The following is a 21,688-nucleotide window of genomic DNA, read 5'->3' on the forward strand; positions in this document are numbered from 1 at the left end:
GCAACAGGACATAAGGTGAAGGGGTGTAAAGGGAGCCCTCAGCAGGGATGAGGTGGTGAGAGGTAATGGAGGCCTCCTGCTGGAGGAACCAAAAGTGGGGGAGGAGGTGTCCCCCGAGGTAGTGGGACTCAGTTCAAACCTCATCATGACCACCTCTGCATAAGGCACTGTGCCAGGGGAGAATGGTAGGAGCTGAGAGGAAGGAGGAGGTGTGGGGTCAGAGAATGGGTCAGCAAAGGATTGGGGAAGGTGTTCTCCACAGGCCCAATGCCTTATCACCCAACAGCCTAAGCTACCTGGTCTACCTCAGCCTTGGCCGGGGGCTAGCATTTTTTAGTACCCCAATGGACAGTGCTGTCCTCCTCCTCCTCCACACTGTTCCGGCACCTAGTTTTAAGCTGTCCATCAGGTAGCCAAGCTGGGCAGATCTGAGAGTTAAGCCAAAGGGGGATACTACCTCCTCCCCCGACCTTCCTTCCTCCCACCCCCCTCCCCGGGAAATGAAAACTTATACCCCATTTCCTGCCTCTGGTTGTCCTTTTACAGTGGCATTGGATTCTGACAGAACCTTGGGCCAGTCTGGGTTGTCACCTGTTCCCACCCCCTTGGTGCCCTGGGGGTGCTTGGACCAGTCCTGTAAGAGGCTGACGGCTGGTGGCTCCTCCATCCGAACACGGATAACCTGGAGATCCAGTGTCCCACGGAGCCCCGGAGGGGGAGCTGGGAAGGGATGGGAGCAGAAAGCACAGTCAGGGCGTTCCCATGGGTCCCCAAACCTGCAAACCATACCAGACTACCAGGGCTTTTCTCATTTCCATAGCCCAGCATCTTGTCTGAGGAGAAGACCAAGGAAAGCACAAGGCCCATTCCTGATTCTATAGGAATGGAGGACTTCACAGCTCTGAGGCACAGACCAAGCATTAAATGTAGCTTCTTCCCCATGTACTCAGCATGTGGGTTCACAGTGCCATGACCTTGCTCTCCAGCTTCCACCTTTAAGATTACACATAGGAGCCAGGCGTGGTGGCGCACACCTTTGATCCCAGCACTTGGGAGGAGAGGCAGGCGGATCTCTGTGAGTTCGAGGCCAGCCTAGACTACAAAGAGAGTCTAGGACAACCAAGGTTAGTTGCAGAGACAAACCCTGTCTTGGAAGGAGGAGAAAAAAAAAGAGAGAGAGAGACTACACTTAGAAGTGATATGATAGGGAACACCCATTAAGTCTACACATGGCTTTTGCCCCATGGCATGGGAGTGACAAGACACCCTGGGTTAGTGCCCCAGCTTTACTCTGCAGCCTTCATTCAGGCTCCACATAGTCAGGTGACTTAGCAGCACTGGGAAGGTACTGAGAATGGCAAAGCCAGGACTCCAGACAGGGCAGGTAGAAACACAAACATGTCCTTGACTTGGGCCCATGCAAATGCTATGTCAAAGCAATCATAGCACTTGGGACTCAAGAGGCAGGCCAACCAGGAGTTCAAAGTCATTTTCAGGTCTAGACTTGAGGGCTAGAGAGACGGCTCAAAGGTTTAGGGCACTGGCTACTCTTTCAGAGGACCATGATTCAATTCCCAGAACCCACATGGCAGCTCAGACCTTTCTATAAACTATAATTCCAGGGCTTCACATAGATATACATGCAGGGAAAATACCAATGAATATAAAATAGAAACAGTAAATTGTGGAGAAGAGCCTGATATAAAATAAAACCCCAAAAGCTTCAAGACCAACCACTGCAATAAGATTGTCAAATGCCAGGCCTAGTGGTGCACACCTGTAATCCTAGCACTCAGGAGGCAGAGGCAGGTGGATCTCTGTGAGTTTGAGGCCAGCCTGGTCTACAGAGAGTGTTTCAGGACAGCCAAGGTTATAAGAAAAAACCCTGTCTTGAAATACAAACAAAAGGGGGGACGGAGGGCTGGAGAGATGGTTCAACAGTTAAGAGCACTGGTTGTTCTTCCAGGGGATAACAGTTCAACTCCTTCACCCACACGGCAGCTCACAACTGTCAGTAACTCCAACTCCAGTTCCCTCACACAAACAGTGCATGCAGGAAAAACACCAAGGTACATAAAAAAAATAAAATAAGTAATTTCTTTCTTTCTCTCTCTCTCTTTTTTTTTTTTTTTTTTTTTCCAGGACAGGGTTTCTCTATGTAGCCTTGACTATCCTGGACTTTCTTTGTAGACTAGGCTGGCCTCAAACTCACGGAGATCTGCCTGCCTCTGCCTCCCAAGTACTGGGACTAAAGGTGTGCACCACAACCCTCGGCTAAGAAATATTTCTTTAAAAAAGGGACAGAGCCAAGCAGGAAATGGCTACAAAGTTAGCCCAGGACAGCCAAGGCTACACAGAGAAACCCTGTCTTGAAAAAAAGAAGCAACGGTTTTATTATGGAAGTTTTGGGTTATCATATGTAAACATGTTTTTGTTTTAATCCCAGGTGTGGGATACGGGGGCTGCTCCAGTTTGTCCACAGCTGGTACTGCCTTATAAGAGGGCACGTGATGGGCTGGAGAAATGGCTCAGTGGTTAAGAGTATTGCCATGCTCTTCCAAAGGACCAGGGTTCAATTCTCAGCAACCACATGGCAGCTCACAACGGTCTGTAACTCCAAGATCTGACACCCTAATCCCAATGCACATATATTAAAATTAAATAAAATATTTTATAATAACAATAAAAAAAAAAAGAGGGCACGTGATGCCTGTCAGCTGGTAACTACCTCGTGCGGGGCTGTGGTCTTTGCCAGTGGGAATAAAAGCCAGACCCAGAGAGAAACGGGGTTTCAAGGAAGAAGGCGGCTGCTGGCGCTTTAGTCCACTGCTGCTCTTGGTATTGATAGTTTGACAAGAAGTTGGAGATGTCCTCAAATGAGGACTGGACTTGCCCCTAAACAGCAGGAAGTAACTCAGGAAAACTACGTCCCTTCTCCCCATTAATCTTTTTCTATCTGGCATTGGGGTGTTGGAAAGGATTGGGGTGGAGAAGGGAGAAAGAGAAGAAATCAAAATCAAAATACATGTAAAAAATACGCCTACAGAAGGGACATGGGAAATGCTAGGTGTGGTGGTGTACACCTTTAACTCCAGCACCTGGGAAGAGAGGAAGAGGGCTCTACTCTACAAGGGCATAGATAGCCTGTTCCAAGATAACTAGAGCATGGAAACAGAGTGAGAGAACACAGAAGCCTGAATACTGGCTTTAACTTTATGTCAGTCAATGGACACTGGCAAAGAAGAACCATTAGTGTGGAATGCTGTGGATAAAGTCTGAGTCTGATGGACTCCTGAGAAAGGTAAGAGGCAGCTGACAGAGTAAAGATTCCATCTTGGGAATACACGAGACAGTAGCCAGAGGATAAAGAGGCCAAGAAAGGAGAGACAGCAACTTTGTGTAGATAGGGGGTGGGTGGGTGGGTGGGAGAGACAGACAGAGGAAGAGAAACCGGAACACAGGGGGAGAGGGACTGCAGAGTGACTGATGGGTTATTACACCTGCCCCCACTGGCTGCAGCAGATGATGACGTGTCAGAGATTGCTAGACAACCCAGAAACAGGGCACTGGAATAACACAGGTACTGTTCTAGCTGCCAAGGACACAAAAAGTGACCCAAAACCCAAAACTTTCTGAGGCTCACATTTGCACATGTAGGTGCTTTACTTTCTCTCATTGCATTCCCTGATCAGCTCCGTCTGGAAATATCTTCTTGCCCGTGGTTGTGGTGACTAGTTTCCTGGGTCAGCACTTGGAAAGTGGAGACAGGAGGATCAGTGGTTCAATGCCAGCCTTTGTTATATAGTTTGAGACCAGCCTGGGCTATAGAAGACCCTGTTTCAAAAAAAAAAAAAAAAAAAAAAGCAAAAGCCAGGCATTGTACAGTGGCACATGATTGACTCTAACACTTCGGAGGCTGAGGCCAGAAAAATCACCCATTACCAATTCTAAACAGACCAAGTCATCACAGTAAAACCCTGTTCTAACCTCTCTCCCTAAAAGAAGCCTCCTTCCCACCTCCAGTGACTTGTGGATGGATTATCTTCACGGTTTATGTTCTCTACTGAAGGAGAGAGAAACCTGTTTTTGTTATGATCCCAACTGTGGGATCGGAACAGTCTTGTGAGAACAGGTGAGATCAATCCACTAGAAATCATGTGGGAGCTTGATTGATGCCAGCTGAAAAGATCCCATGAACAGACTCTGGGAGGAGATATATAAATGAGCCCAAAACTGGAGGCAGGGCCTGAGGAGACTTGGGATATTTTTGGCTGTTTATTGTTCCACTTCGAGACCCTTGAGGGAAAGCTGTGGGCCTCCGGGCTCCTGCTGAGGTTCCGGGTTCTGGCTACTTCAGGTTCCAGCAGAAGAAATCCTGCTGACAACGCCAGGAGAATCGTTCCTCAGAACTGATATCCTTACAGTTTTGTTTTTCTTTAATCCTCTTTTCCTATTGTTTCGGTTAGTCGGGTTATAAGGGACGTACGCTTGGTTAATAAGTTTGTAATAAAATATATTGGATAAGAAAACTGAACTTACACTCTACTGGTTTGGAAACTTCACCCCTATACTGCAAGCAAGGCTCTTGGAAAGTTCCAGAAGTTTTTCCAGACAGCCACATAGGCATATCCATTAGTTCAGCTAAACTGACAACAGTGAGCTTTCCTAGTTTCTATATCCATGATTTTTACTCTTTTCCTCTTTGCAGCACAGTAGGAACTTTACTTACATGGAGGCTGTACTGTTGGGACGACCCACAGATATATTTTCTGGCTGTGAAAGTGTTTTCAACTGTTAGTTGCAGCTGGCAGCACCTGGGTGCAGAATATGTAAATGTCACGTGCTCGCCAGCCTTTAAAAAGACAGGTTGCTGTGGAATTCCCCACTAGACCCCCAAAGCCGATCAGTTGAGTAAAGAATGTGGCTTCTTGCATAATAAAGAGCTGGAAGGCAGAGTTAGGGCAGAGAAGCTGAAGCTGAAGAAAGCAGAACAAAGACAAGACAGAGCTGGGAAGCAGTTAGATGCTAGCTGAGACACTGCCCAGCAGAAGGCCAACAGCCTTACAGTATACAGATGTCTCTGAGTCTTAATTAAACCTCCAGCAGGATCCTCAAAAGCCCCAGTACTGTCAAAGCTCTGGGTTCCAAAAACAGGAATCCACCAGGATCATGGCTGGGCTCCACGATCACGACAGCACCGGGAACACAGCGCCACCTCCTCTGTCCCGTTTTCTCTGATTGCTATCACCTATGGTGCCCTCCCTTCCATTTTGCTTCTCAACTTACCACCACAGACAGGTAATTTGGGCACAGGACGCCCCAAGACTCAAAGTGAAGGAGCCTTTCATTCATGAAGGCAGAAGATCTGAGGTTGACCAAGGAGGCCCAGAACGCTGCAAGTCCAAGCAGGGCATTTTAGCCCAGGGAGTGGCCTGGAATGTGACTCAAGCTGCAGCATGTGAACACTAAAACTGATCCAAATGTAGGAGTGAAGGAGAGCATTTTGGTAAACAGAGGCAAATGGTATGCTCCTCTACAGAGCTCTGATGAGGAACCAAACTATTAAAAGTAGGTGCTACCGGGGACCTGCTTGCCTCTACACTAAAAGCTCACCTCCTTTTTGCAAGACCCATGCCAGGGACTGGCAGCTGCCTACTAGCTGTCTTATTACCCCAGCTCCAAAAGCACATTAATGACACATTTCCAATCTAGTGGGGCAAGGGCCTAAGCACTCCCTGGGGATACAATCCCTCATTCACAAGCAGCGCCTTACCCAAGATGAGCAGATGAGCGGATGAGAGGAGGAAGCAGGCTCACTCAGCCGCTGCTCCCTAGAGGGCATGGCAATCATGGCAGTCGTTGCTCTCTCACTGTAGTCAAAGGACTGACTATAGGTGCAGAAAGGCACTGGGGCTAGAGAGGAGGCTACGTGTTTAAAGGCCCATACTGCTCTTGGAAGACATGAGTTTGATTCTCAGTATGCGCACTGGGTGGCTCACAAACATTCTAGCTCCAGGGGAATCCAACACCTCCAGCCTCCAACACCTTCATGGGTACCCGCACTCTCATGCACATATCCACACACAAACACAAATTATTTTGAGATAGGTTTCTTTTTTTTTTTTTTTTTTTTTTTTTTTTTTTTTTTTTTTTTTTTGGTTTTTCGAGACAGGGTTTCTCTGTGTAGCCTTGGCCATCCTGGACTCACTTTGTAGACCAGGCTGGCCTCGAACTCACAGCGATCCGCCCGCCTCTGCCTCCCGAGTGCTGGGATTAAAGGCGTGCGCCACCACGCCCGGCGAGATAGGTTTCTTTGTATAGCTTTGACTGTCCCAGAACTAGCGCTGTAGAACAGGCTAGCCTTGGACTCACAGAGTGCTTGTGGTACCACCACCCAGCCATAAAATAAATAAATCTTTTTTTTGTCGTTTGTTTTTTGTTTTTTGAGACAGGGTTTTCTCTGTGTTAGCCTTGGCTGTCCTGGACTCGCTTTGTAGACCAGGCTGGCCTCAAAAACTCACAATGATCCACCTGCCTCTGCCTCCCAAGTGTTGGGATTAAAGGTGTGAACCACCATTAAATTAAAGTCCGGGCATAGTGGAGCACACCTATAATCCCAGCACTTGGGGAGGCAAAGGCAGGAGGATCTCTGAGTTCAAGGCCATCCTGGTTTAGAAAGCACAGGAAAGCCAAGGCTACATAGAGAAGCCCTGTCTTCAGAAAAAAAATAATAATAATAAACACACAAACAAAATTTAATTAAAGAGATAGACATGGTAGTAAATGCCTTTAATTCCAGCACTCAGGAAACAGAGGCAGGAAGATCTCAAGTGGATCAAGGCCAGCTTAGTCTACATAGTCAGTTCCAGGACAGCCAGAGTTACATACTGAGACCCTGTCTCAAAACACCAAAAAATTAAAATAACAACAAAAAGGGAACACAGGCTGGGCATGGTGGCACACGCCTTTAATCCCAGCACACAGGAGGCAGAGGCAGGCAGATCACTGTGAGTTTGAGGCTAGCCTGTTCTACAAAGGGAGTCCAAGACAGCTAAAGCTACCCAGAGAAACTCTGTCTCAAAACAAAACAAAAAACAAACAAACCAGACAGACTGAATTGTGGCTAGCATTTGGGAGACATACACGGTTCCACCCTAGCACTGCATAAATAATAAAATAGAGATATTCACAAGGATAGCTGGGTATAGCGACACCTGGTTGTGTGTTGGAGGCCAGCCTGGCCTACATATTGAATTCCAGGACAGCCAGTGTTATGTAGAAGAGACCCTGTCTCAAAAATGAATGAATGAAAGAAAGAAAATCACAAGGGTCTGTTGTTGTTCTGTTTTGTTTTTTCGAGACAGGGTTTCTCTGTGTAGCCTTGGCTGTCCTCGAACTCACAGCAACCCACCTGACTCTGCCTCCCGAGAGCTGGGATTAAAAGCGTGTGCCACCACTGCCCTGCGTTGTTCTTTTTTTGAAACAGGGTCTCACTATTTTCTCTGGCTATCCTGGAACTTACTATGTAGACCAGGCTGGCTTTGAACTCACAGAGTTTTGTTTTTTATTTTTTTCAAGACAGGGTTTCTCTGTTGTAGCCTTGGCTGTCCTGGACTCACTTTGTAAACCAGGCTGGCCTCACATTGATCAGCCTGCCTCTGCTTCTCAAGTGCTGGGATTATGTGCCTGGCTCTCACAGAAGTATTAAAGCCAACCCCACTCAAGATAGTTTGTTTTGTTTTGTTTGAAATACATGGGAGAAAGGGGTTGCTGAGTTAGAACCAAAAGACAGATTTGAGAACCTCTACAAGCCACTGCTGGTTTTGAGAATGTGAGATCACAAACCAAGGAACAGTAGAGAACCAAGAGTTGGGTGTGGTGGCGCACGCCTTTAATCCTAGCACTCGGGAGGCAGAGGCAGGCAGATCTCTGTGAGTTCGAGGCCAGGCTGGTCTACAAAGTAAGTCCAGGACAGCCAGGGCTACATAGAGAAACCCTGTCTCAAAAAACAAAAAAACAAAACAAAACCCTAGAGAAGCAAAGGCAAAAAACAAGATTGTGTCCAGAATTGCCAGAGAAGGAATACAGTTCAGCTAGTACCTTGAGTTTTATCCAGGAAGACCCACTACTGACAACCTCCAATACAGAAATGCAAATGTGTGCTATTTTAAGCTACTAAATTAATTGTATAATCTGTTACAGCAGCAAATAGAAAACTCATAATAAGACCATGGGAAAGGAGGCATCTCTTGGAAAACTTGGTTTCTCCGCCTGGAATAAGAGTTTACCCTTCATAAGTTTGTCTTTTTAGTGATCCCCCTGCATCATACCCAGTTGTGTTCTGTTTTTTTTTTAACTTTGGGGAGGGGAAGCATGTGGGCCACGGTCCACACATGGAGGTCAGAGACCGGTTTTCTCTTTCTACCAAGTGAGATCTGGGCATGGAACTCAAGTCTTCAGCCTTGGCAACAAGTGTCTTCACCTGATGAGCCCCCAGGTCCAGCTCATGTAAGGTACTTTTTTGGGTTTTGGTTTTTTAAGATCGGTTCTCACCCTACAACCTACGCTGACCTCCAGTCTCAGACTTACATTTTTTTCTTTTTTTTCCAAGACAGGGTTTCTCTGTGAAGCCTTGGCTGTCCTAGAATCGCTTTGTAGACCAAGCTGGCCTTAAATTCACAGCGATCCACCTGCCTCTGCTTCCCAAGTGCTGGGATTAAAGGTGTGCACCACCACCACCTGGCTCAGTCTTGGACTTTCAAGCGTTGTATTACGCTTGACTTATAAGGTATTTTTCTAAGAACCAAATGAATTACATAAATTTCTCCATCAGTGGAACAGGCTATAAACACAAGCACTAGCTGTCAATAGAAGTTCACTGAGCTGTTGGACTATGGAGCATCATTTTGATGCTCATCACCCGGGGTCCCGGTCCCCACCCTGTTTAAATGGCTGGGTACCTACCTCACTTGGGCCCCTGTATCACTAGTGTGAGAAAAGTTCTTCCAGGGCTCCATGTGGAACCAGCCTCATGGTCTGAAGTTGGGCACTGAGCTTTGGGGGGCCTAGCACAATGCAATGACCGCCTCCAGAGATGCTCAGCTCAGAGGCCAGCTTCCTCAGCATTCAAACCCCTTTGTCCTTGGCCTTTCCTTGAGGTTCTAACCACCATGCACCTTTCCCCTGAGCTCTGGCTGTGATCCAGGGACTCAGCTTTCCTCACCAGCCCCTCCCAGGAGGGCTCACCTGAAGAGGGACTTTGTGGCAGGGGCAGGCCTTCTGCTGCTGCTTTGCTGTCTTTAGAAGAGTCTTTACTGTCTGTGGTCCTGAGCTGAGTGTGGGAGAAGAGCTGAAGGACGAAGCCAGGAGGGAAGCTGCCATCTGTGAAGTGTCGGACTTCAGCTGGTGCTGCGAACGTCTCTGTGGGTGACTCAGGAGATGGGGGGTCTAGAAGAAGGCCATGTAGAACTGTGAGAAGAGGAGGCCAGAACCCAAATGTAAAGCTCTAAGCTTCAGCTAAGCTGCATGCAGGTGCCCTCTGCCTGTCCACTTCCTTATGGACTTCCTGCTCCAGTGTTAGAGCCAGGCTCAGCACTCCTAAATCCCCTCACCTGGGTCAGGGTCCAGGTTTTTGGTCATATGTTTGCTTCTCTTCTTTCTAACAGGCTCCTCCTCAGGTGACTCTTTCCATCTCTGACCACGAGGCCTTTTATTTCCTGGCTCTGTGACAGGGGCAACTGCAAAAGGCAAAAACTTTAGCACTTTAAGGCCACTCTGCCTGAGCTCTTTAACTTCAGGCTACTGAGGACACTTGCCTGCCCCAGCCCATGCACAGGGTCTCCCACTAAGCCTCATCTCCCCACTCACTGACCAGGCAGCTCAAGGGGGCGGAGTCCTCTGGGCCGGAGCCTCTTAGGGAGGGATGGGTTGTCCTCGGAGTCCAAGAGGACCACAATCTCTGCTGGCATCCTGGCAGGGTCCGGATTGGAGATGGGGTCTGGCTGGCCATCCTGGCCTGACTCTGAGGGGGCAAAAGCCCACTGAGCTCGAGGGCACCCATAGGCCCCACTTCTCCCTCAGCCCACACCCTCACTACCTAGACTGGGCAGGGATGGCTGGTCATCTTGAATGTCTTCCAGAAGGGCCACCCCTTCGCTCCAGGCTTCCAAGATGTTGCTTTTCTCAGAGGGGCTCAGGTCCAGCGTATGGGGATGCTGCTCCAGGATGTGTGTGCGAGCAGTGTCTGCTGATGGGGACCGGATCTCAGCCCCACACACCATGCACAGCGCCCGTCCACTGCCTCCTGGGCTGTTCCCCACCAGGAACTCCTGCTCCCAGGACACTTGCTGCTTGGGCTCCTCACAGCCTTCGCCACCTGCTTCCAGAAGGTTAGGCCTAAGCAGCGGCGTCTTTTCCTGTTGGGTTACTGAAGAAAGGGGAGTGTGTTGTGAAGATGCCAGGGCTGGTGATGCTCAGAACACACCTGTGTGGGGTGGGTGAGAGGATTCTTGTGCGATGTTCCAGCTCCCCATCAGCTCCTAACAGACCAGCACGAGGCACACAGCCAAGATGCTTAGGATTACATTTTCACCCTTATACGACCTCTTATCTCGTCACGGATCCCTTTCTATAGATGTTTCCAGGGCACCATATGCCTGCTCTGATCACCTGGCAGGTATCATTCCTGTGAGCTTCTAGTTTCCTCACTTAATAATCAACTGTACCCATATGTGACGTGTAGCCACAATGCATAGTTCAGTCTCAGTCCAGGCTAGCCTCAACTTTACTATGCAACTAAAGACAATTTTTAACTCCTAATCCTCTTGCATCTACCTTCTGAGTGCAGCAAGTGCCACCATGCCTGGTATTTGAGGTGACAGGAATCAAACCTAGGGGTTCATGTGTGCTGGGCAAGTACTCAACCCACAGAGATATAATTCTAGCCTTCCCCCAACAGTATTTGTATAATGGGGTGGAGTGGAGTGGCGCACATGTGCCAAGGAGTGCTCATGGAGACCAGGCGACAATGCTGTGGGATGAAATTCTATTCATCTACCTTTACATGGGGGGTTCTGAGGATCGAACTCAGGGTCATGCTTTGTTACCCAGGCTAGCCTTAAAATGCAATTCTACTGCCTCAGCCTCCTGTATAGATAGGATTATAGGGTTTTGCCAACAGACTCTGCTTTTTAGTTGTTCTAGTTTGCTTTTTGTTTTATATTGTTGTGATAAAACATCAAAGTCAAAGCAACTTGGAGAGAAAAGGGGTTAGGGTTACAATCTATCACTGAACAAAGCCAAAGTAGGAAGGACTCAAGGTGTGAGCTTGAACAGGAGCCACAGAAGAATGCTGCTTGAATGCATGCCAGAAGGTGGTGGCACTCTCCTATAATCCCAGCACTTGGGGTGGGGTGGGGGGGCAGGCGGATTGCTGTGAGTTTGAGGCCAGCCTGGTCTACAAAGTGAGCCCAGGACAGCCAAGGCTGGAATTAAAGGCATGCCCCACCATGCCTGGCTCACTCACAGATCCTTAAAATGTAAATATATCACAGAGACAGCCCTGATAAGAGTCTTTACTTCCCTCCTTTCTCCCATGGAGACAGGGATTCCCTGTGTAGCCCTTGCTCTAAAATTCAGAAATCCTCTTGCCTCTTCCTCCCAAAGTCCTGCACCTCCATACCTGGCTGCTCTTAACATTCTCATCTTTTTTTGTTTTGTTTTTGTTTTGTGAGACAGGTTTTCTGTCTGGGTAGCCCTGCCTGTCCGGGACTTGCTTTGTGAACCAAGGCTGGCCTGAACTCATAGAGTTCACTGCCTCCTCCTCCCTGCAAACTGGGGTTACAGGTGTGCGGCATCACGCCCGGCTAACAGTCTCACCTTTTAAGCTCCTACTGTAGCTCATCAAACTCTGAGCGCTTACTGGCCAAGTTCCAAACGCCTTCACAACCCTCCCACCAAACCAAAATTGTCAGGCCCACCACAGCAGCACCACACCTTCATGGTATTAATTTCTGTCCAAGTTTGGTTTCTAATGCTGTGATAAACACAGCCAAAAGCAACTAGGGGAGTATACTGACTAGTTAATGTCAACTTGACACTGCTGGAGTTACCAGAGCCTCAACAGAGAAAATGCTTCCATAAAAAACCAGGCTGTACCCCAAGCCTGCAGATTATTTTCTTATTCAGTGATTGATATGGAAAGGCCCAGCCCACTGTGGGTGGGGCCATGCCTGGGTTAGTGGTCCTGGGTTCAGTAAGAAGGCAGGCTGCACAAGCCAAGAGAGCAAGCCAGGAAGCAGCACCCTCCATGGCCTCTGTGTCAGCTCCAGCCTCCAGGTTCCTGAACGAGATCTTGCCCTCGCTGCTTTTGAAAATTAACTGTTAAATGAACTGTGCATGAAATAAACCCTACCCTACCCAAGTTGGTTTTGGTCACAGTCATTACAGCAACAGTAACTAACTAAGAAAGTGGGGGGGGTGGGGCGGGAGAAAGGGTTTTACTTAAAGGTTATAGTCAGTCATCTAGGGACGTTAAAGCAGAGCTTACAGCAGCAACCAGGGAAAGGGGCTCACTGCTTTTCTCCCAGGCTCCTTGAGCTACAATTCTTATAAAGTTCAGGCCCACTTATATCAACTAATTAGCAATCAAAAAAACAAAACAAAAAAAGCTCCACAGATAGGCCCACAGGCTAATCTGATGGAAGCAACTCCTCAATTGAGGTTACCTTTTACCAGACAGCAACCAAGATTAACCACAATAGTATATACTCTTAGGAGTGTAAAAAATACTAAATTTGAACTGGCACACAGGGAATGGCTGTCCTGTTTGTTCCTCTACAGGTTGAGGCCTCTCCCAGAAGTCAACCTGTCTTTCACAACCAGCCTTCCTTTCCTAGGGTGCTTTTGAATATTTGCAACGATGCAAACCCTCAGTTCAGCACAGCCTGGCACTCTCCTGCCAAGTGCCTACGAGCCCTGGGTACTGTATCCCTCTCTACCAACAGCAGCAACTCCTTCACACACTGGAGCTTTAGGAAGAGGTAGCTAATGGAACGGTATAGGTCCTAGAACCTTTTTCCAGGGCCCCTAGTTTCTTTCTTTGGGGGCGGGTGTGTGTGTTTCGAGACAGGGTTTCTCTATGTAAGAGTCCTGGCTGTCCTGGACTTGCTTTGCACACCAGGCTGGCCTGGAACTCACCAAGATTCACATGCCTCCCCAGTGCTAGGATGTGGGCCACCATATTTGGCCTAGGGCACCTAGTTTTAATTGGCCTTCTTTCCCTCAATTCCCCTAAACCAGGTCTTGCAACGGTCAACCAACCCAAGTCTCCCACTCATCCCCTTTTCCATCTTGACTTTTACTACTCAAAAGCACTCTGGAAACTACTTGCCTATTCCTTCTCCTGTCACCTACATAGGCTCCCTTCCCTCCTCCTGAAGATCACCCTGACATTATCTTCTCAACTCCCTGCAGGAGCTGCAATCTGCCCCACTGACCACCCCACTCCCCTGTGGCATGTTGCCTCCACAGCACTGCACAGGCCCCAGGAGATTTGTTTGGCGTCTAACTCTCAATCACCAATGGTTCTAGACATCAATGCCAAGCGACTGACCTCAGCCCTTTGACTCCTTTTGGTCCCCTCCTTTGGGTAAATCTCACCTGTTGCTTGCTGACAACGTCAGTATTTTATTTTGGGAACAGTGGGACTGACTGAAGGGCCACATACTTTTACTTGTTATCTCACAAGTATGCTATCAGTGAACTCTATCTCCAGTTATTTTTTTTTTTACTTTTTGAGACAAGACCTACTAACCAGGTTGGCTGAGAATTTGTGATCCTCCTGAATCAGCCTAAGTAATTCAGATCACAAGCCTGGCAACTCATATTAATACCCTGGCAAGGCATTCGAGAGAATTCTAAATGTAGATATCCAACTGCTTAGCTAATCACTCTGCCTGTAAGAGACACCGAATTTAACCATATTCAAAGCCTATTTCCAACCCTTCCAACAGGTCTACACCAAAGCCCTGTTTTTCTCAGTAAACTGGCAGATAATCCTTTCACTTACAGAGACAAAACTGTGGTGGTTTGAACGCGAATGGCTCCTTAAAGGCTCATCTTCATCAGTGCTTAGAACTGTTACTGGAACAGTTTGGGAAGGATTAGAGGTGTGGTTTGTTAGAGGTGGTGGTGGGTAACAAGGCTTTCAGGTTTGAAATGTCCCATGCTGGCCGGGCTGGAGAGATGGCTCGGCAGTTAAGAGTGCCCCTTGCTCTTCCAGACGTCCTGAGTTCAATCCCCAGCAACCACACGGTGGCTCACAACCATCTATAAATATGATCTGATGCCCTCTTCAGGTAAAGCACTCATATACATTAAGTAAATAAAATTTCAAATGCCCCACACTATTCCCAGTTAGCTCCTATACTCTGCCTTGTGCTTGTGGACCAAGTGTAAACTCTCAGCTACTACTGCCCCAGCACCATGCCTGCCTGCCGCCATGCATTTAGTCATGACAGGTCATGGCTTCTAACCCTAAACAAACGCCTGCGATCCACACCCCCCACAATTTTTTTGAGGCTAGCTTTTAACTCAGATCTGCTAGCCTTGCCCTCTGCCTCCTAGGTGCTGGGATTTAAAGGTGCATGCCAACAAGTCCTACGAATGCCATTCGTTTATACTTTGCCTTGGTCATGGTGTTTTGTCACAACAGAAAAGAAACTAAGCTGGGTGTGGTGGAGCACACCTGTAATCCCAGGCAGATCCCTGAGTTTGTGGCCAGCCTGATCTACAAAGCACAGAGAAACCCTATCTCTAAGGAAAAACAAAAAACAAAAATCAGGAGAGAAAAAAAAGGGAAACTATGATTTAAAAAAAAAAAAAAAAAAAAAAATCAAAAACTTTTTTTATTTTTCATTTTTAAGAACACTGTCCCACTATAGCTCTGGTTGGCCTGCAACTCACTGTGTGCACCAGGATAACCTAAAACTCAGAAGTCTGCCTGCCTCTGCCTTGTGAGTGACAGAATTAGCTTGGACCGTCACATTGAGCACAAAGAACAAAGCTTTGAACTCATCCATTTGGCATAGCCCAGATTTTCCTAGAACCTTGTGCCTAGGCCAAGAGGCTTTGGGATCTTTCTATCCAACCATTCTTAACACACCCCCATTTCTCTTTATTCCTTTTGTATTCTCTAAAAAACTGATTGCTGGGCCAGGGAGATGGCTGGGCTGGGCCAGTAAAAGCTCTTGCTGCCTGATGAGTCAAATTCTATCCCACATGGTGGGAAGAATTGACTTCCGAAAGCTGGCCTGACTTCTTCATGCATGCTGGCAATCCCCCCCCCCCCCCCACACACACACACAAAGAGGGAGAGAATAAAAAAAGAACTTATTGCCACCTAACACACTAAGTTCAATTTACCTGTTGGCTGCCACTGGGATGTACGTTCAAGAGCAAGGTTTCAGCACTGTTACCACCTCTACCTCCGCCTGAAACAGTTTGGCATATACCTGGCCAATAAATACAGTTGAGGAATGAACCTCTGTAGAAGTCTATTTCCTTCTAACAGTGATGAGGCCACCCTGGCAGGGTTGTTGAGTGGATTAACTGGGAACCTTTGACAACAGCAAAGAAAGCGCTCCATAAAGTGCTTTATGGAAGCAGAAAAGAATCTGTGTGATGCACCAAACACTGAGAGGAATGTGGCCTTTATATCTCGAATTTTCTAACCCTTCCTCCCATCTCCAAAAGGGAGAAGGAAATCCTTAAATTCCAGAAACACAATCAACGACGTAGTCCAATCTCTTTTGGGTTCTGTCTCGTTTAAGGTATTCCACCATAAGGAAATATTTGCATTTTCATGACTAATTGTCTTTCATAAAGGTAGCCCTTTGTTTTCTCCTTTGGACAAAAGCTGGGAAAGAGGAAGAAGGGGGAAGGGAAGGGGAGAGCGAGTTATTCCCAGGTGGTCCCTCAAATACCTCCTTTGATGACTAATCTCCATGTACACGGCTGAGTACCCACCCCAAGCAAGTCCCCCTTTTCTTAAACTGGGTGCTGCTTGGTGCTCCATTCAATTGCCGGGGGTTCTAGAACTGACACCTGTGGCTCCTAAGAGACAAGGCCTGGAGACGAGGGAAGGAGGGGAGAACCGGTTCTATTTGCTGGTCTCTTAAAATCCCTCTCTCTGGAAGTCGCCAGACGCGACAGCCTTCACCTCTGTTATCCCTTCGGCGGCTAGCCTGGGGCCTAGAGGCCTGGTCGCCCCTCGGCCTAGGACACAGTCAGGCCGGAACAGGGAGACAGTGGCCGCGCACAAACCAGTCCTGGGAATCCGGTCTCTACGCTGGGCCCGTGGGGGGCGCAGGGAACCGGAAGACCCCAAGCGCTAGTTTATGGATGGAAGTCTCTAGACTCTGAGCGGGGGAGGGGCGACGGAGGAAGGGGCGCTCCGAGAGGCCTGGGATTCCAAACCTCGGTGGGGGAGGAGCTAGGGCGCGCGCCGGACGCGGACCGGGCCGGGAAGGGCCCGCCGGGGCTGCAGACGCCGGCGGCGGGGGGACGCGCCTGGGGACCGGGAACCCGAGCCCCCGGCCGCCATGCGGAAGTGAGGTTACCACCCCCCCTCACCTCGGAGCATCGGCTCGGGCCGCGGGATCACGGCCACCACCACGGCCTCCTCGTCGTCCTCTGCTTCCTCACATTTGAGCGTCACCTCGAAGCAGTCCAGGGCCGCGGCGCCCTCGGCCCTCAGGGCCATGGCGAGGAGGCGGAGAAGGGCGACCGGAGAGCAGAGGACCGGCTCGCAGGTCTCCGCGCGCCGCCACCCGTCCCGGGCCACGCCGGGCCCGCGCGGCCCGCCTACAGTTGACCCGCCCGACCGCCCGGCCGCCCCGCCAACAACGAGCTCCGACTCGTCACGACCCCGGGCTGGGAAGGTTCGATCCGGGGCCCACGACCCCGCCGCTCCCTTTTATGGAGGCTCATTGTCAGCGTCCGTCCGGCAGCCCCGCCTCCTGACCAGACTGACCAATCACGCGAGGGCACGCCCCAAGCTCCGCCCCAGGCACGCGTCTCGGCCAGAACCCTGGGCAGCGCGGAGTCGCGGGATTCTTTGCGCGGCGGAGAATCCTAGTGTTAACCTGCTAGGGGCGTCCGCAGCCTTGGAGACCTGCCAGGGCAGCCCCTGCCAGCCGCGGGCGGAGAGGGTACTGTAGGGCTGCTCCGCATCTTTTTTTTTGGCTTTCCCTTGAATAGCCGCCCGGAAGGCATCGCAGACGAAGAAAAGAGCGGCAGGGGTGTAAGAAAGTTACCTAGGCTCAGATGGGGACAACATCTCTTGTATTTTTTATTTTTATTTTATTTATTATTATTATTTATTTATTTTGCGCCGCGTTCCTTTCTAGTGGCTCAGACGCTCTGGAGTGGGGTGGGATGGGGAAGTCGCTTCGGAGCCTCCTAAACAAAGATTCTAGAAGATGAAGAGGACTGGTGGTGTGTGGGCGTGTGTAAACAGCTTCCCGGGGAATATCATTTCCGTTTTTAAAAAACTTGAGTCCAGAGAATGTGGCCTTTTCCTAGGACACAGCAGATCCCCTGAGAACCTCCAAGACCAGGATGCTGTTACCATGGCGTTGCTGCCTAGCATTCGTGGTGCCTGGTGCCGAGTGGAGGCTGTCACAATGGGCGCTTACACTAATAGGGAACACCCTCACTACTCCTTCCTCCACCATATACACACTGTTTCAGCAGAGAAACAGCAAAAATGTCTAGAACTAAAAATTCCGATTTAAAGTGCCACTAAATCAGCCAAGAAACAATAATTCGGGGTGATCTAGGAGGCTAGGGAACAGAAGAGAAAAGCAGTGTAGCCCTGGTTGCCATGGGACTCTTCCTCCTCCGTTTCCCAAGTTCTAGGACTAAAGGTGTGCCCTGTCACCACATACAGGTGGTGCACTCGGGAGGCAGAGGCGGGCGGGCTGCTGTGAGTTCGAGGCCAGCCTTGTCTACAAAGTGAGTCCAGGACAACCAAAGCTAACACAGAGAGAGACCCTGTCTCGAAAATAGGAAAAAAAAAAAAAAAAAGGAATTCAGGAAGTTTCTGACTTTGAAATGTATCCAGTACTTTAAAGATACTCCAAATGAAGCTATTTCCTACCTAAAAGCTGTTCTTTGCTTTTTGCCCAACAGCCTCTGGGTGTTCTCTGTTGTGTTTTGCAGTAGGCTGGCCACAGACAGGAGGCTTCAGCCCTCTGGGTGTTGAGAGGTAGTGACTGAAGCCTGGAAGGCAAGAAAGACTGCTGTTTTCTCCTCCCACAGCTCCTCCTTAGTTCTAACTCCCCCCTGAGAAGCTGCGACACCAGCCCCTTTGTGAGTTTGTTGGGCTTCCAGCTCTTCTATCCCCCCTGTGAGCTTTTCCCCTGTGGTTCCTTTTTTTTTTCAAGTCTTTCGGGACAGGGTCTCTCTGTGTAGCCTTGGCTGACCTGGATTCGTCTTTGTAGACCAGGCTGGCCTTGAACTCACAGGGATCGGGCTGCCTCTACCTCCCGAGTGCTGAGGTTAAAGGCGTGTGCCACCACACCTGGCAGTTCCTATTTCCTGTTTGAAAGCTAAGTGACTGATAGCCCTGGTATTGTAGCATGTATTTGTTTGTTTATGGAGATGTGTACCATAGTATCTTTACAAAGGTTAGAGCCACACTTGGGGAGTTGGTTCTCCCCTTTGTGTGAGTCCTGAGGATTGAAGTTAGGGTTAACAGTAAGTGCCTTACAATAATCCTCTACCACATACTAAATAGATATTAGTTCTTTGGCCACCACATATCTTTAACAGGAGGACATATTGAACAAATAAAACGTAATAAAATATATCTTTAAAAAGCAGACAGGGGCTGGAGAGATGACTTAGCGGCTAAGTGCACTGACTGCTTTTCCAAAGGACCTGAGTTAAATTCCCGGCAACCACATGACAGCTCACAACTCTCTGTAATGCCAAGATCTGACACCTTCACACAAACATACATGCAGGCAAACTCCAATGCAGATAAAATAAAAACAAAAAACAAACAAACAAAAAAGCAGAAGTCAACTGGACTTGGTGGCCCATGCCTTTAAACCCAGCATTCAGGGAGGCAGAAGGCAAAGGCAGGCAGATCACTGTGAGCTCAAGACCAGCCTGGTCTACAAAGTGAGTCTAGGACAGCCAAGGCTTTAAAGAGAAACCCTGTCTAGATAAACTAAATAAATAAATAAAAATAAAAGAAAGAGAGAGAAGAAAAGAAAAGAAAGAAACAAACCAAGGGGCTGGAGAAAGGGCTCTGTGGTTAAAAGCACTGGCTGTTCTTCCAGAGGACCCAAGTTCAATTCCCAGCACTCACATGGCAGCTCATACCCATCTGTAGCTCCAGTTCCAGGGGATCCAACACCCTCACATAGACATGTGTGTGGGTAAAACACAAATGCACATAAAATAAATCATGAAGAAAAGAAGGGCTGGAGAGATGGCTTAGAGGTTGAGAGCCCTGGCCGTTCTTCAAGAGGTTCCCCAGCAGCCACATGGTGGCTCACAGCCATTTATAATGGGATCTGGTGCCGCCTTCTCGTGTGCATCTCTAATAAATAAAGCTTAAAAAAAAAAGAAAGAAAAGAAAAAAAAAAGCAAATCAAACAAAAAGTGAAGAGAAGCTGTTTGAGTGACTTCCAGATGCCTGTGACAGGCAGACTGTTGTCTAAATGGCGATGTTTAGAGCAGGACAAAAACAGTGACAAGTGATTGCTTAGCTGCTTCTCTTCCGAAGTCCACTTCCCCCTTTATTAATCCTGTCTCCCAGATAATGAGGGTGCCAGTTTCTGAGCTGATCACCTTTGTCCTTGCTATGTTGGAGATTAAACAATATACCAGTGACAGTCATGTTTACTTTCTCTGGTGAAAAGTAAACAAATGTCTAGTCACCCAGAAATGGCACCACCAACAACTCAAAGAAACAGATGCTCCTAAGACCACTTACCCCGGGAGGAGAGCGGCTTCGTGGAGCTTGTACACAGGTCCATGTGTCACCTCTGAACCACTTGTGAGCTGCTTGTGTGCCCCTTGGGCCCTGCCTCCTGTGCCTCCTGTGGGTAATCACAGGACAGCAGTGACCATGCCTGGAAAGCCACATGTAACATAAGCACACTCCTCTGACCTGCATCCTTGGCCTTGCCCTATTTCTTGACAGCATTTCAGACCAGAACTGGTCCCATCTCCCTAAGCTCATCATGGAACTTGGAGGAAAACTGAGTTCAGGTTTCTCTGTCAAACTCGCCTATTCCGACTGAGGCTAAATTTTTTTGTTTTTTAGCCTGGGCTGTGTTTCTACCTCTCAGAATAACTATCATGTGTAGAGGAATTTTAATTCGGCAATACGCCTGCCCTGGCAAGGGATCATAGCCAAAGACCTTCTAGGTCTATGTGTAGAAGGCAGACACGCCCTTAGTACACACCTTTAATCCCAAACAATGAAGGTCGGGTTACTTTATAGAAGGAAGCAGCCATGTTTAAAAGTGATGTCCACTTGAAGGACAGACAAAGTGACAAATCAGAGACAGAGTTGACAGAATGAGTCAGAGATAGGGCAAGATGACTCCCAAACTAGCCTGAGAATAGGACAGGAAAGAGAGGCTACTTAAGAGCAGGGCAGGGATAAAGAGAGTTTTGTATTGGGGTAGTTTTTACACAGACAGATTACATAGAAAAACAAGTTAGACACGGATAAAGACAGAACAACCCAGAGAAAAACCCAGAAGATTAAAAAAAAATTTTATGTTACCAGAATTAGTTTGAGGCCAGGCAGACCAATTCAGTCAGAAGTGAAGAGAAGCCGGTTTGAATCAGTCAGCTCACAGAGGAGTTTGGGCCAAAATAGCTGAGTTGAACCAGCCAGCAAGAATTCAGAAAGAAGCTGGGTGGTGGTGGAGCCCAACTTTAATGCCAGCACTTGGGAGGCAGAGGTGGGCGGATCTCTGTGAGTTCAAGTTCCAGGACAGCCAAGGGTACACAGAGAAACTCTGTCTCAACAAAACAAAAGAAAAAATTCAGAAAGAAGCTTAAGAACAGCTCTCATCCCCTCATCTGAGGGAATAAAATATTTGCAATCATGGACTATTTATGATCATGAGTGTTTGGCCTGCATGTGTAACTGGGCTTCACATGTGTGCCTGGCGCCCGTGGAGGTCAGAAAAAGTGTTGGAGCCCCTAAAACTGGAGTTTTGGATTGTTGTGAGTCACTGTGTATATGCAGGGAATTGAACCTAGGTCCTCTTGGAAAATAAGTGTTTGTCACTGATGAGTCATCACTCCAGCGCCTTCCTTTAAATAATAAAATAAGGCTAGGCATGGTGGAACATGCCTTAAAGGCCAGCACTCCAAAGGCAGAGACAGGCAGATCTCTGTAAGTTCAAGGCCAGCCTGGTCTACAAAGAGAGTTCCAGCAGAGCAAGGGCTACACAGAGAAATCCTGTCTTGAAAAAACAATAAATAATAATACTAGCAAAGACACATGGGAAAAGGAACTCCTCCCTATACATTGTTGCTGAGACTCTGGACACTGGTGCAGCCAGAATAGAAATCAGTACAGAGTCCCCTCAAAAAACGAAAAATAGAAGCTTGTCCAGCACACTTAAAGGCCTAGTTCCGATCCTCAGTTTAG

The 21,688-nt window shown here is 48.3% G+C and overlaps 2 protein-coding genes across 3 annotated transcripts in view; one reads left to right on the top strand and one right to left on the bottom strand.

The window, feature by feature from the left end:
• Positions 1 to 21,688, top strand: part of Macrod1 (mono-ADP ribosylhydrolase 1) — an 899,697-nt gene that overhangs the window by 308,602 nt on the left and 569,407 nt on the right. The window lies entirely within an intron of this gene.
• Positions 473 to 17,003, bottom strand: Spindoc (spindlin interactor and repressor of chromatin binding). Of its 2 annotated transcripts, none has more exons than XM_051146046.1 (6): positions 16,633 to 17,002; positions 10,097 to 10,426; positions 9,872 to 10,021; positions 9,612 to 9,737; positions 9,247 to 9,447; positions 473 to 720 (listed from the first exon to the last, which is right to left on the bottom strand). In XM_051146046.1, the coding sequence occupies exons 1-6, from the start codon at positions 16,760 to 16,762 to the stop codon at positions 509 to 511; spliced, it is 1,149 nt and encodes a 382-aa protein (XP_051002003.1). In that variant the 5' UTR covers positions 16,763 to 17,002; the 3' UTR covers positions 473 to 508. The 2 variants fall into 2 exon arrangements, with proteins under 2 accessions (XP_051002003.1, XP_051002004.1); XM_051146047.1 differs by having other exon boundaries at positions 481 to 682; positions 16,633 to 17,003.

The sequence above is a fragment of the Acomys russatus genome, chromosome 5, assembly GCF_903995435.1.
Source record: "Acomys russatus chromosome 5, mAcoRus1.1, whole genome shotgun sequence".
NCBI lineage: Eukaryota > Metazoa > Chordata > Mammalia > Rodentia > Muridae > Acomys > Acomys russatus.